We start from the raw sequence: 15,415 nt of genomic DNA on the forward strand, positions 1-15,415 counted from the left end.
AGAATTTGTCAATCTGTCTTCTTTTTCATGCAGAGAAAATAGAAATCATACCACTGTTTTTCACCCGAGTTATACACACTGATCATGATGTTGCTCTGTTTCATGTTCTAAATCAACGAAACATTGCCCACTCTTATATTTTTTTTTCAATTTCTGATGCACATGTTACACTTTCCTCTCCGGTCGATATCATCATCTGAATTCACACCTAAGACTTTGTCTTTATATCTTTTGTTTGGGATTTATTTGCTAAAGGCCAAAATTTCTCTTATATTTCCACATTTTATCACTTATCATACCCCCATTACACGTTACCTTTACCGGCAACAAAACAATGTCACTGCAAAACGTCCACCTCAGAATGGCTCAAACCACTGCATGCAAACTTTTAAATATTACCTTATGCATACTTTATGATTCTAAAATGACATTTTGAACACAACAGTCACTTGAAGATGTGTTATTTTCACTGGGAAAAAAAATGCACTGGACACCTATGTTGTGGAACGAAAAACATTTAATTGATTACGTCAATATTTGTAGATGTAAAATGTACGTCATATTTGGAAACAGTTATCTCTAGCACTGCATCCATGTGATTAACCATAAAACATGTACTCATTTCTGTTATTTCCTGGTGATTTCAGTTTGCTGGCAAGAGTTCCATGAACATTGGAGCCAAGAAGATCCCGGGCATGCTACGCATGAAGCTGTGGCTGGGCCTGGAGGGCGACTCGGAGAACTTCCAGAAAGGAATGACCGATTCCTCCATCGCTGTCTTTGCTGAAACAGTGAGATTACCAGTGTCTTCTCATTTCAACTTAAATTTGACCCCAAGGGTGTAAACAAGTGTTAGTCGAGTCCATGACAAGTTGTCGCGAGTCCATCGCAAGTCAGTTTAGGGTCCTCGTGGTTGGATTTCAAGACACAAAATATTAAAATGTGACTGTGGCAAAAGCATTCTTTTGTCATTGTTCATTCCCTGTTTCTTGTGACTGGACTTGTATGTGTAAGATTTCCTGATTTGCTTGTGACTGGACTTGTGTAAAGGCTTGTGATTTACTTGTGACTGGAATTGTGATGGACTTATGATTTACTTGTGATTTACTTGTGACTGGACTTGTGATGGACTTATGATTTACTTGCGACTGGACTTGGGAACTGGCTTGTGATTTACTTGCGATGGACTTGTGATTTAGTTGCGATGGACTTGTGATTTAGTTGCGACTGGACTTGTGATTTACTTGTGACTAGACTTGTGATTTACTTGGTTCTGGACTTATGTTTACTTGCGACTGGATATGTGATTTACTTGTGACTAGACTTGTGACTGGACTTTTGACCAGACGGGTGAGGAGGTACTTGTGATGGACTCGAATACAACGCTGTGTACCAGACCCGTGAACCACAGCACAATAGACAACAATTGTTTTGTTTTGCCAAGTTATTATTTGTTTTAACTGTTGGACTTCTGTAACTTTTAATTAGAATAATCAGATAAATCAGTAGGTAAGACTTTTTTTGCATGCCGACACAATAGTACAGTACCAGACTCTAGAAATATAACACCTTTGTTTTGTGTTTTTCAGTACGAGAATCAAATGAGCATTCTAGGAAACTGGACCAGCAGAGCTCTGCCACGGCCCAAGTTCTCTGACTCCACAGGAAAGGTATGTCATCTTGACGGTGTAAAGAGTATTATGCTCCAGTAAAAGTAGTAAAGTCTGTCCCGAGCCAATGTGGCTCATCAGGCCGGCGTTTATCTCCGGTTTCAGTAGCATGAAACGACTGAGAATATTTCTACTCCCCCTGGATGGGATGCCAGTCCATCGCAGGTTACTCCCCAGCTAATGCCGGTACCCATTTATACTCCTGGGTGGAGAGGGGCAAGTGGGGGTGAAGTGCCTTGCCCAAGGACACAATATATGACCAGCGGCTGGATTCGAACCCCGGACCCTCTGATCATGAGTCACGAACCCTAACCACTAGGCCACACACTCCCTCATTATGCTCCAGTAGCCTAACAAAATCAGTGATCAAAGGTGATGGTTATCTAGCGCTTTTTGGCCCTTTATTTGGATGGAAAATCTTCAGCCCTAAGTTGTGAATATTTCACAGTAGGGTCGTCGGTGACTGAACAGTCAGCGAGAAGTTGTCATGTTATTGCATTTTGCATTATGAAATTGATATCACAAGAAAATTAGTGTCGTAAGAAAAATGGTGTATCGTAAGTCCAAAAAGTTGTTAAGGCTCGGCATGAACAAAAATATGTGGCAGTGATATTGGCTCTCTTTAAGGATTCAAGCTTTGAATAAAAAATTGACTCTCCTAATGCATGTGTTATCCGTACGTGTTTGTGCAGCCATTGATTTAAGATAGTGAACTTCATTTTCAAATGACATTTGTGAGGCGTACTGGCAAAATGAGACAGAATTGGGCACAGGCAATAGTGGAGGAAAATGCAATAAAAAATGGTGGTGTTTTGTGTCGATTTTCAGATTTATGGATATTTATAGTCTTTGATATATGTCTGCTACACGTATTTTAAAGAAATGCTGTGGCAATCATGGAATAAAAGTGTTAAAAGGATAAACAATTGTCATCTTTCATACTCACGACTTACAAAACAGTCACTTTGGAGGTTTTTTTCTCAGTATGTGCTTTTTTATGACATGTTGGTCATTGCAAATTTCACATATCCACAACTTGTCAACAGAATGTCCGATTAAAGAACAACAAACAGCACTGTAAGGAGAATTATATTCTCTTGCCTAATACCCACCGACTATCATTTTGACCTCAGTTTGCCAGAATGCCTCAAAAATGTCCAACATGCATGCACTTGCATATGATGCACATGTCTAGAACGGCAGTGTAACATTGTACGAGTATTCAAGATGTAATTTGATTGGCTTCTCTGTTCGGCAGATCAAACTGAAGAAGGAGAGCTTCACCCCTCCAGAAGGCTGGCGCTGGGAAAGTGACTGGCATGTCAGCCCAGAACTCAGGTGAAATACCTCGTTTGGCCAAGGACTTTCATTGGATTCACTTTACAGATATTCCCTCGGTCCCATTTTTAAAAAGTTTCACCCTAAAATTTTAGGTTTTTTTTAATTGCTGTTTTTCTAGCACTACAAAAGTTATTCGCTTTTGAATGAGACGTCTTACCAAAAAAAAAGGGGGCCCTTGTTTAGTTTTGGAATAATTATTTTACAAATTTCAAATTATTGGCAGCCTTAGTCATTCAATTTTTGTAAACCTCCCCCCCCCCCCCAATTTTTTTCTTTTAGAACATTGCAGACGTCCAAAATAGAAAATATTAAAACATTTATTGGAATAAAATTGAAGTTTTTGAAGAGCATTATGCAGTTCAGCTTTAACAACATAGAATAAGATGGGATTCACTGTTCTTTGGATGCCTTGATTATGCCGAGAGGTTTTGTTCAACTCTGGGATGGAAAAGTTGATTCACAAGTGTTTTTTTTGAATAATTATTGTGACAGCAGGCAGCTGTTTCCTTCGGAAAGTCAAATAACTGTTGGTACAAGAAACTAACTCTGAACTTTTTGGTTGTATTTTGCAGTCTGTTGTATGATGCTGATGCTGGAATGACCAAGTTCTTGGAGGATGTCTACGAACATGAATCCAGAAACATACCCGGTGGCTACTGGGGAACGTCATCTGTGCCGTTCACCTCTGTGGTAAAGTCATTCACTTCAGTTGCATTAACCCCAACCCTCCTCAATCCAACAAAAATCCAACCAGGCACTTTGGACATGCCGGTTAGTTTCGGAGGATGCATTTGTGACAAGGTCCTAAGATGTGCCTTACATTGTTTATGTGCAGCCATGTATAGTTAAGGCCTATAGTGTACTAGGGGGGCCTCGTAGCCAAGCAGTTAGAGCGTGGAGCTACGGAGTAGGAGGTTGGCGGTTTGAAGCCCATTCCAACCAAAAACTGGAAAACTCTCTCTGACGACCCAACCGTGAAATGGGTACCTGATTCGTTCAGGGAAGGTAAGACGGCGAGAGGAGAGGACTGGGCACTGCCACTCATATGCTGCGCCCAAGACACAGTGGACCTCTAACATCCCACTGCCCCTAGGGCCAGTAATGGCTATGGGACCTTCACCTTAACCTTTACATAATACTGAATATCATCTGCACTGCTCCAAAGTGAGGTAAATAGTCAATGCTGATTTAATTGATGTTGTCCACTATTTGGGAGCATCCTAATGAGGTTGGTTGCGTCACTGGTTATCAATGGCGCACATTACAGGCCACAGCAAGGAATCAGGATCATCTGGACCCTTGTTGGACTAGAGACCCTTGTTGGACTAGAGACCCTTGTTGGACTTTTCGTACATGCGCATGAATCGACCACTTGTTAACCTGTGGTCTTTGATTGAACTTACCCTCTGGAATTTCCTTCTTTTCTTTTCATTATTTGTAGAAAGGAGATGCTTGCGCTGCCCGCGATGAGATCAAACCAACCGAAGGCTGGGAGTGGGAGGATGCCTGGCAGCTGGATATCAACAGAGCTGTTGATGAAGAAGGTTAGTTATGCATATTCATGATCTCATGGGTCACATGATCAATGATGGGTGGGGATTGGAGGAGGGAGGGAGGGAGTGGGAGGATGCCTGGCAGCTGGACATCAACAGAGCTGTTGATGAAGAAGGTTAGTTATGCATATTCATGACCTCATGGGTCACATGATCAATGATGGGTGGGGATTGGAGGAGGGAGGGAGTGGGAGGATGCCTGGCAGCTGGATATCAACAGAGCTGTCGATGAAGAAGGTTAGTTCTGCATATTCATGATCTCATGGGTCACATGATCAATGATGGGTGGGGATTGGAGGAGGGAGGGAGTGGGAGGACGCCTGGCAGCTGGACATCAACAGAGCTGTTGATGAAGAGGCTTAGTTATGCATATTCATGACCTCACATGATCATTGATGGGTGGGGAGTAGGGGGGATTCCTGGCAGCTGGACACTAACAGAGCTGTTGTTGTAGAAGGTTAGTTATGCATATTCATGACCTCGTGGGTCACATGATCAGTGATGAATGGGGGAGGGATATGGGGAGTGGGAGAATGCCTGGCAACTGGATATTAACAGAGCTTGAAGAGTAATGCATATTCATGACCTCATGGGTCCCATGATCAATTATAAGAAGGTAATTCGTGCATATTCGTGACCTTATTGGTCACATGATCAAAGATGGGCGTAGAAACAGACTTTAATACTTTACCTGTGGCACATTTACTGCGATGCCGCCCTGTTGGCCTATGTTGATTGATGTTGATTTGCAAATCCCAAGCAGTATTTACTTAAATATGTATTTTGTGTATGAAATGCATGTTTAAGGTTTTATAATGATTCAATTTTCTAAGGTTTTGAGTACTGTGTGGAGGCTACCATCGGCAGTTGGGGAGCCGTGGAGAAGACCTATCATCTGTGTCGTCGTCGACGCTGGGTCCGACCACGTATTCTGGTGGTTGACCCCAAGGCACTGGAAGTAAGTAACGCAAGTGACAAATCTTATCAGATTCTGTTAGCATTGTTGGAACGCCAAATCTTCTTTATAGATATTGCAATTTGTTGTTTACACATTACTTTCCCAATTGGTAATGGAGCCTAGTAGGCAACAGCAGAAGTATTAAAGATGTACTATTCATGCTATATTGGAGTTTCTTACCCATTCTTTTTTCAATATATGAATACTTTTTTAGCAATATGAAAGATATTCACTTTTGAGTGACACATTGAAGATAAATAAGACTTCAGCCCAGGTTTATTTTTGGAAGGGTTGCTTTATAAATTTTAGATTATTTGTGACTCAACAGAAATTTAGCTATCCAGAGGTAGACTGGTTCCTGTCCCCTTATCAGTATCAATGATGTACATGTAGGGAGTGAGAAACAGTCTACGCCTAGTGCAGGATCTGCTTGTGCGTAAAAACAACCCAAATAAAAACCTCTTTTTCAAAATCAAAACAAAACTAGTTTCTCTTGTTAAATTCTAACATGTTGCCATTCTGTGAGGAGAAAAAAAAATTATCAAGTTTATCAAAAGAGCATAGATAGTATATTGGCCCACGTTTACTTATGGTACGCTTCTCTGATTTACAGAAAAAGAAGAAGAAAGATCTCGGAGAAGGCTGGGAGTTTGCACCGCTGTTCAACTTGAAGTTCCATGCCACGGAGCGCAAGATGGACTTGGTACGCCGCCGCAGATGGCATCGCAAGATGGTGGCAGAGTCCCCCAAAGCTAAGGCCGTCTTCTCCATGGGCAAGGTAACTAGGAATGCACTCTCAGCCTGTGATACCTTACTGTGATTCATTACAACTGAAAAGGCCTTATTATCCCCCTGGCTTTCCAGCCAAACTTGAAAGGTGGTCTGTGGAGAGAAGGCTGACGTCAAAAAAATCCTTTCCAATATGGACATTTACGAGGTCTCTGGAGAGCTCAGCTCAGTATTACTAATGACTCCAGCATATGCTGCAGTGGCAAGGGGAACGCACCAAGACTAGGCCGCACGGAGTCCCGTGTCTCACCCAAACTTCCCATTCAACCCAAACTCCCCATTCAACTGAGAACTGGTGCCCGCCGGGTGGACAATCAAGGCCGGCACTGAAAATTGTCCTTACTAACTGCCTGTACATGTATACAAACTGGCAGGATGCCAGGGGGATCGCGCAAGTTGTACTTGCAGAATTTTTATCAGCAAATGAGGCGCTGTTATGGAGCCATTTTGGTTCTATAAACAGACATGGCATGAAGGTTATTGGCTTAAGTTTCCACATTGCTACAGCTCTAAAAGGATATGTTTACAGTCTTTTAATTGTTAAATGAAGTAAACTTACTAAACTGCTTCAGTAAATGGTATATGTCCAGTTTGGGGTTAATAGGCCAGCAGGTTGTGATGGTCCATTCTAATTAATCATCTCTATTTAGGATGATGAGAGTGGGGATGAAGAAAGCAAAGCCAGTCTCTCTGTGCCAAGGATGTTCCTCAACTTCAACGGTGAGTATAGACTTATCAGATTCCAGGTTCACTTCTCAGTTTTCTAGTCAGGGGTTCGAACCGCAAATAGGGTCAGGGGTTCGAATCCAGCTGTTGGTCATATGTTGTTTACTTGGGCAAGCCACTTCACTGTACCAGGTACAGTTCTCAGTTTTCTAGTCGAGTTCCTTACAGGTCGCCCCGTCTCAACTCCCGTCTCAAGATTGTTCATCTTCTGTTACTTCCGACTGGACTGGTGATGGATTTTACTTCAATTCCGACAATCTAACTGCAAAAGGCTTCTTCTCAAAACAACCTTACAATGAAATAATGCAAATCTTAAAATCGCACAATACCGATTTGTAATATTTGGTACTTACATTTCTACAGTGACCAACAAGTATCAGCTTCGTGCCTACATCTATCAAGCGAGGGACCTCATTGCTGCTGATTCCGACAGCTTCTCTGGTATGTACTTTGTACGATGTCGAAATAGAAAAATTGTTGTGGTCTGCCAGACCTACATTGGAACACCGCTGGGAATGTGCCATTTGCCAAACGGAGCAATTCCAAAAAAGAACAGCACTTCTCTGAGTTCTGAGATACTTGCTGATTGTTAGCTAGATGTCAAATATACCACACTCCCACCACAGATTTACTGGAATGGTGTGGCCCGGTGGTGAGGGTTGCTGACTCGTGATCAGAGGGTCAGGAGTTCGAATCCAGCTGTTGGTCATATGTTGTGTCCTTGGGCAAGCCGCTTTACTTGCCTCTCTCCACCCGGCATTAGTTGGAGCGTAACCCGCGATGGACTGGCAGCCCATCCATGGGAAATCAGTCATGTCATACCTAGGAAACCGGAGATGAACGCCAGCTTAGATTTCCTTTTCTATCCCTTCTTTGTGTAGCCCTCACCTTGAGTGGCCCTTAGATAGAGCCTTGTGATGGGCCACTCTCATAGGAAAAATAGTTCCAATGATAACTTCAGCGTAACTCCCTACAAATCTTGTTTTATTTATTTTAAATCTTGCTCGTTGGTTTCCGTTTTTGGTAGATCCATTCGCCTACGTGAGCTTCTTGAACCGCAGCCAGAAGACTGAACTGAAGAAGAAGACGCTGTGCCCTCACTGGGACCAGACCCTCATCTACGATGAGATTGAGATACCGGGAGATCCCAACATCCTCGCCGCCAATCCACCTGACATCGTGGTGGAAGTCTTCGACGACGATACATTTGTAAGCTTTCAGTTTCACAATTTTTGGATAAACAATTTTGAGTCGGGCTGTTTCAGTGTTGTAGTCGAGACCTTGCAAGACCATCACAAGACCAGTCTCAATTCAAGTCACAAGCTATTCAAACGAACTGCAACAAAGGCATTCCTTTGTCATTTGTCATGCCCTGGTACTTGTGGCTGGTCTTCTGCTTGAGCTGGTCTTGTGACTGGTCTTGTGATGGTCTTGTGCTGGTCTTGTGATGGTCTTGTGATGGTCTTGTGCTGGTCTTGTGACTGGTCTTGTGACTGGTCTTGTGATGTTCTTGGAATGGTCTTGTGAATGGTCTTGTGACTGGTCTTATGATGGTCTTGTGATGGTCTCAACTACAACACTGGCCGTTGTTTAGAACAAAAAAACAAAACAAAAAGAAGGTTTGCCTAGTCCATCTGGACCCAAAAGTCTGAGTTAAAGACATTGTTCAGTCAGTCAGTCAGTCAGTCAAATGAATTTGAAACATATTTGACTGATTGTCCTACTTTTCGTGTGAACGTTACAGGGTAGTGATGAGTTTATGGGACGTGTTGTGATGAAGCCGATGGTCAAGCTTGACAGTGCCGATCAGCGTGTAGCGCGCTTGGCATGGTATACCCTGATCATGGGGGAAGGAACCGCCGGAGAACTACTGGCTTCGTTTGAACTCTTCTTAATGGTAGGACATTGATTAATTACATCAGGAGTCATATCAATCAATATCCAGGAAAAGTTGCAGTAAAGTTTGTAAGTTTAGACATTTAGTGTAACTCAGGCTTAGGATTTTAGCCCTTAACCCTTACTCTCTGAGGGTAGTTTACTGCATGTCAGTTGGTTATGCCAATGCCCTCCAGCTGCAGTTATTTGGCAGATAACAAGTCTTAACAGTGAAGGCTCCAATTGGCAGGAGTTGGAGGCCCTGGAGGGTGCCTGATACTGACCAGCTGGGGGCACTCACTTTGTTATCAGAGGACTCTCATTGTTCTCTGTGGCATGTATTGGAGTGCCTGTCCAGTTACCCTTGAAATGACATGGCAGATATTGGAGGGCCATGCAAAAAACATAGGAGATTTTCTTGAGGCACAATTGGCATGCATTGGAGGGTCAAGTAGGGTAAGGGTTAATATAACTACCCTTTAACACCAAAATCAAAGATCAGGGCCCAATTTTTGGGTTCTGCTTTTTAATACCATTAGCAAAAATCCCTGCTTACTATAACAGAACATTCTTCGCTTACGGTAAGCGTATTTCACAGGTTAGCTAGGAATTTGGCTTCTGCGCATGCATACCTCCTGTAACTAAGGATTCTGTGCTTACAGGCTTAGCACAGAAGTTTTCTGCTAGCGTGGTAAGCACACAATGGTGATGGTAAGCGCAGAATTCTGTGGTTAGCAGTGACATGAAATTGGGCCCAGGTGTACATACTTTAACGCTTTGTACCCACATTGACTAAAATGGTACACTTTAAGTTGTGCTTTGAAATTAATCAATTTCAAGGCAGTGATACAAATAGGGTCCTATTCACAGAAGGTCGTTTTTGGTAATGTTTTGCTTCATGTTGTGGTTTGATTGTCACGTTGCAGTCGGAGACATCAGACCTGCCCTTTATGCCACCCATGCGAGGAGACCTCTACCTAGTGCCTAATGGCATCCGGCCTGTCATGCAGAGGACTGGGGTCGAGGTAAGGCTCACAATCTTTCAGGATTTTGCAAATGGTTTCCATGCACAAGTGCCCCCTTCACTTGGTAAGGCCAGCCATCAGATTACAGACCGTTTGGGTACCGGGCCCGGTAAGCTAATCCCTTTCACCCTGATCGGTATGAAGTCGGAAGCCGCCCAGTTACTGCAGCGTGAAGCCCCGATGGGTTCGAACTGGTGACTCAGGGAGATTTGTGATGAACCAGAGCGTGACGCAGAAGCCTGGTGGAGTTAATCCGGGCCAAATCGGTTCCACCAAAAGTCCCAATCCCTTCGACACACTGGGCGGGCTCAACCACAAACGGTCCGGGAAAGGATTCTAATTTGAGGACTGGCCTAACAAAGAGAGAGTTTTTGGGGAGACCACTCGCGCAAAGATGGTTTGCGTGCTTTGCGCCATATGTGCGTCAAGCAGTGCACGCACACGGTGTGTCTGTCTAAGTGGCACTCTTGTGAGCGGTGACAGACTGCCATCTCCTGCCTATGCACGGAGCCCGTAGTGTGACCCTACTCTGAGGGGGATAATTGCCTTGAGTTGACTGTCGTTCATTCCCCAGAAATGTTGATAGGTTCTTTGGGTACCTTGTTTAATGCAGTGCACGTGCCAAATTTTTTTTTTGTACTTGTGTTCTTCAGATTTGGAATGTCATTGTTCGAATAGATGCAATGCTAATTATATTTGGTCATTCAACTTAATTTGAAAACATCATGCTGCTTGAAGGATGGAATCTGCAGGTTGTGGGTTCAAGTCCAGCCTGGGGTTGTGGTGCGTTTGTCCTTGGGGAAGGCACTTTGTCACTCATTGGTTCTCCCCACCCAGGAGAAAACGGGTACCTGTAAGGGCAAACACGGTTATTGTGGTTGATATTAGCTGCTTTGCGTCGAAATGGCAGCATGGAGCTGCATACTCCCCAGGGAGCTGAGATTGCAGGGAGCTGAGATTGCCTTTGAAAAGTTTTATCGACCCAATGATCAGGGATATTAATAATGTAAAGCAGTATAATTTTAGTTAAAAGCACTATATTCATGTAGGTATCCATTATTATTTTTATTATAAGAAGTCTTTTTATTTGTCTTTATTCAGTTCCTGTGCTGGGGTGTACGTAACATGAAGAAGTTCCAGCTATCATCGGTCACTTCACCCTGCATAGAGTTTGAAGTTGGTGGGAAAATCATCTCGTCCAAGGTCATCAAGAACACCAAGAAGAATCCCAATTTTGACTCCCCGCTCCTCTTCATGGAAGTAGTAAGTCAAAAGATAAATACTTGGTGTTTCTCCAAGATTATTCTTACATTTTTGAGTAGTCGGAAACTAAAATGCTTGGATGTAAAATCAGGCTTTTTTAGCAGCTAGTTGAATATTTTTTTTTAAATATTGTTAAAATGTTGATCTTGCTCCTTACAATTTAGCCTTAATATTTTTTTTAAGACAGACATTCCTCGGCAAAATTATTCCCATTTAATGTTTTTGATTCCACAAACATGAAAACAGAGAAATTAAGAGAAAAAAGTGAAGGTTATGAATTTTGTTTTCTTCAAATTTTGTAACAGTTCTGCATCACCTTTAGAGGAAAAATGTAGATTTAAGATCTGGAACTTTACAGTTTATTTTAGACATGTTTAAGATATCAACCGTGCAAAAACCTGCAAATTATATGAAAAACAGCCCAATAGAAGTATCTGATTTTGAGTGAACTCATCACAAATAACTAACTGAATTGTTGTGGTGGCAAGATGCAAGGTTTTTTTGGTCATTCAGTGGTTAATGTAAGGGTAAGGTATGAATGTCTCATGTAGAAGAACAGAGATAAAGTTGAGCTTCTGTTTTGGCAGGACCTGCCGAAGGAAGAGCTGTACACCCCACCTATAAACCTGAAGGTTCGCGATCACCGCGCCTTCGGACGTAAACCCATAGTCGGGATATCCGTCATCAAGAATCTGACCGAGTATCGCGTCACCCCTGCCGTGGAACCGACCAGCGGCACTCCGCCACCACCGGAACAGCAGACTGGAAACGGAGGTTAGTTTCGTTTTTAGAAATATCGGGACTTTCTCTTCTTTACAAGTCACCTCAAGACTTCACTATTTAACTATGGTGTATTCCCTAAGGGAAGAATGCAAAATTAAACAAGCGGTAAATCAAGGTAGAACCACGAGGTAACCTGCAAAACCTTGAGGTACACCTCAAAGTTACCGCCTGTTTAGAGGTAACCTGTAAAACCTTGAGGTACACCGCAAAGTTACCACCTGTTTAGAGGTAACCTTTAAAACCTTGAGGTACACCGCAAAGTTACCGCCTGTTTAGAGGTAACCTGTAAAACCTTAAGGTACACCTCAAAGTTACCGCCTGTTTAGAGGTAACCTGTAAAACCTTCAGGTACACCTGAAAGTTACCACCTGCTTAGAGGTAACCTTTAAAACCTTGAGGTACACCGCAAAGTTACCGCCTGTTTAGAGGTAACCTGTAAAACCTTGAGGTACACTGCAAAGTTACTGCCTGTTTAGAGGTAACCTTTAAAACCTTGAGGTACACCGCAAAGTTACCGCCTGTTTAGAAGTAACCTGTAAAACCTTGAGGTACACTTCAAAGTTACCGCCTGCTTAGAGGTAACCTGTAAATTCTTGAGGTAAACCTCAAAGTTACCGCCTGTTTAATTTCTCATTGTCCCCTAACGTATCTTTCAGTAATAAAGGTGAGTTCGTTTCTCAGCATAATCCTAGAACTAACCACATGCCTGATGACTTCATTTTCTCAGACTGCCTCATCAACATTTGGCTCGTATTATAAACAAATTATGTTTGTGATGTCCATCCAATTGTTTCTACCACTGCCATTAACAGCAATCATGCACCGTTCTTGCCAGCTACATCAGGCATTGAGATTTAGTGTTTTTTTTTACCAAAATGTAGCATTTCATTATCAAACATTCCAGTTTCTTTATGAATGTGTTTGATAAAGACAGACACACGTCACAAAGCCCTGCTACTGCAACCATTGTTTTTAATGTGCTAACTTGATTGATATCGTTCAAATCCTGGTATTTTAACCAAATCGTCCTTTTCCAAATCCTGAATTTTAAAGAAAAATTGATTATTGATGGAACCGAACCGTTAATCTGCAGACTTTAACCTCATTGAGGACATGTAATGGTACGTGTATTGCCAGAAATCCTTCATTGGTCGGTTGTGGTCTGTTGCTTTGTTGGCAGTTTTGAAAGTTGGCAGTTTGGGCTGAAATTTAGGCCATTTGCATGGGGGATCAAAGAGTAAATGTAGTCAGTTTTCCTTTGCGGTTTGTTTGATGAATTTGAAGTGAATATTTTTTGTCAAAAACACAAGTGTAACTGATGCTTTTCATGTAGTGCTCTGACATGAAACTTTTATGATGCTGTTGTTTTTTGTTTATTTGTTTTTGTTTTATTTTGTTGATATTTGTGTTCAGGTGCATGCATGGTCATTAGATTAATTGCTGTGGGTCATATAGTTTATATTTAATCAAATCTCCAATTTTTAACACCATTCCCTGGCATAACCCAGATCAGTGATTTTTATTGTCAACATATTCCTGTGGTCAACTCCGAACAACCTACGGTCTCACGGAATGCTGCAGTATACAATATGTAAAGCTAGAATAAGTTACTTTCAAATTTCAATATTTGTACATGTATGTTTTGCACCCTTTTTGACAATTTCTGGCAGATACTAACATAATAGAAATATTCCTTATTGTTATCTTTAAGTGCTGTCTTCTGAAACATGCAAACTTTGGATGGGATATTATAAATAAATCGTCGGTCGCACCACGAAGGGACGTATTGTGTGCACAAAGTCAGTAGAGGATATGTTCTTTCGTAGTGCACCCGCCAAAATGTATGGATTGTTGGTGGTGTATGAGTTTTAATACGAAAATGACTTTTTACCCAACATCATTGACTAGATAAAGCGTGAATAGGAATAGTTAGATTTGTTTTGTCAAAATGTGAATGTACCCAGTCGACCTGATTACTACTAAGAAGCCTCAAGGAATATTATGCATAATATCTTAGGCCAAAAAAAATTAAAGTCTCCGGTTTCTGGTGTGGAGCTTGCCCCAAAAGTGGTGCGGCGACGCGGCTTCTTTTTCCCTTCAAATGTCGGCTGATGACTGCAAATGGTGCCCAACTAAATTTAGTGCAAAATGTATTGGAGCCCAGAGAGGCCCAAATACTCGATTGTAACCCCATCTAAAAACACGTTAAAATTGTGCAGCAGCAGGATTCCAGTCAAACCAGTGAGTTTGGCGGTTTTGAGACATCATCTCACATTGAAAAAAAAAAAACTGTTTAATTTTGCTGACGCGCATGGCTACGGCGACGCCCGCGCATACCAGAAACTGGAGACTTTTTTGGGGGCCTTTCTAAATTGTTTTGGTGATTTGAAGAATCTGTTTTGGATGAGCACAAAAAGCAGTCGTCCGTTGCCAAGTCTGCATTGATATTCCAGTCAAAGACATTCCCTCCTCAGAGTTGGATGGGTCCACAGCCACCGATGGTGCTCAGGAAGACACCGGTCTACTCCAAGGAAAAGGTTGCTATTTATAGTCTGTTTCATCTGAAACTACTCTCTACACCACACATTGAAAATAACAAAATTTTTATCTCTTTTTTTTTTTCATGAATTGTCTTCATTCTTAATATAATGCTCATGCTTTATGGCAGTGAAAATGGTAACCAATTCTGGTGATCTTGCCTTTTTCTAAACTGTTCACTTAAAAAGAAAAGCACTTTTTTCTCCATAATAAGTAAACAATTGGTATTCTGTCAGTAACAGGCCCGATTTGGCTGTATTTCTGCTAAGTGGAATCGGTTTACTGGAACTAATATCTGTGAATGCCATTCAGTTTTTGTTATTACATAACTGTCAATACTGATCCTGGTATGCTGGCATATTAAGGTACACTCCCTTTGGATCAGCCAACCAAGAAATAAAGCATCTTATAGTTTTTTTTATGTTATTCACTTTTTCAGTGCAGTTTAAGAAATTAACTGAAATAATTGTACATTGATGAGTGTTTTATTTTTGATGAGTAATACTGCTACAGTGTATTGACTATTTAGTAATGAATATTCATGAATATGCATAAACTATTTAGTCATGAATATTCATGAATGTACTTTGCCTGCATGCCAGTTGGTGACCTTAACAGCCAGAGAAGCTAACTATTAAATGTATGTAGGTCATTCTATAAATTAAGGGTCCAAAATGTGGCATTTTCCTGTCCCTGTTACCTTGGTACTTTTTAGTTGCCTATACAATGTACAAGTATCATTGAGAATGACTTCAAATTTGTTAGGTAGATAGTATGCTCTTCGTAGTCACTCCAGGAAGATGACTGCATTAACGTCAGATGTAACAGGGACAGTAAAACAAAAGGACCCAAAATTTGTAGAAAGAACCCACGTGCAACTAACAGCATGAATTG

The 15,415-nt window shown here is 41.7% G+C and overlaps 1 protein-coding gene across 7 annotated transcripts in view; it reads left to right on the forward strand.

Moving 5' to 3' along the window:
* Window positions 1-15,415, forward strand: part of LOC119739967 (myoferlin-like) — a 73,037-nt gene that overhangs the window by 28,731 nt on the left and 28,891 nt on the right. For 4 of the 7 annotated variants that reach the window (XM_038215127.1, XM_038215128.1, XM_038215131.1 and 1 more), the window contains 15 exons: window positions 648-791; window positions 1,590-1,670; window positions 2,929-3,008; window positions 3,584-3,701; window positions 4,453-4,555; window positions 5,398-5,522; window positions 6,136-6,300; window positions 6,962-7,031; window positions 7,401-7,478; window positions 8,065-8,246; window positions 8,782-8,934; window positions 9,839-9,937; window positions 11,039-11,200; window positions 11,788-11,974; window positions 14,458-14,520. In XM_038215127.1, the coding sequence (XP_038071055.1) occupies window positions 648-791; window positions 1,590-1,670; window positions 2,929-3,008; window positions 3,584-3,701; window positions 4,453-4,555; window positions 5,398-5,522; window positions 6,136-6,300; window positions 6,962-7,031; window positions 7,401-7,478; window positions 8,065-8,246; window positions 8,782-8,934; window positions 9,839-9,937; window positions 11,039-11,200; window positions 11,788-11,974; window positions 14,458-14,520 (1,810 nt within the window). The remainder of the gene's footprint in view (window positions 1-647; window positions 792-1,589; window positions 1,671-2,928; window positions 3,009-3,583; window positions 3,702-4,452; window positions 4,556-5,397; window positions 5,523-6,135; window positions 6,301-6,961; window positions 7,032-7,400; window positions 7,479-8,064; window positions 8,247-8,781; window positions 8,935-9,838; window positions 9,938-11,038; window positions 11,201-11,787; window positions 11,975-14,457; window positions 14,521-15,415) is intronic. The other 3 variants (XM_038215130.1, XM_038215132.1, XM_038215133.1) reach the window with 1 other exon arrangement.

Source organism: Patiria miniata, unplaced genomic scaffold, assembly GCF_015706575.1.
Source record: "Patiria miniata isolate m_02_andy unplaced genomic scaffold, ASM1570657v1 HiC_scaffold_4, whole genome shotgun sequence".
NCBI classification, from domain to species: domain Eukaryota; kingdom Metazoa; phylum Echinodermata; class Asteroidea; order Valvatida; family Asterinidae; genus Patiria; species Patiria miniata.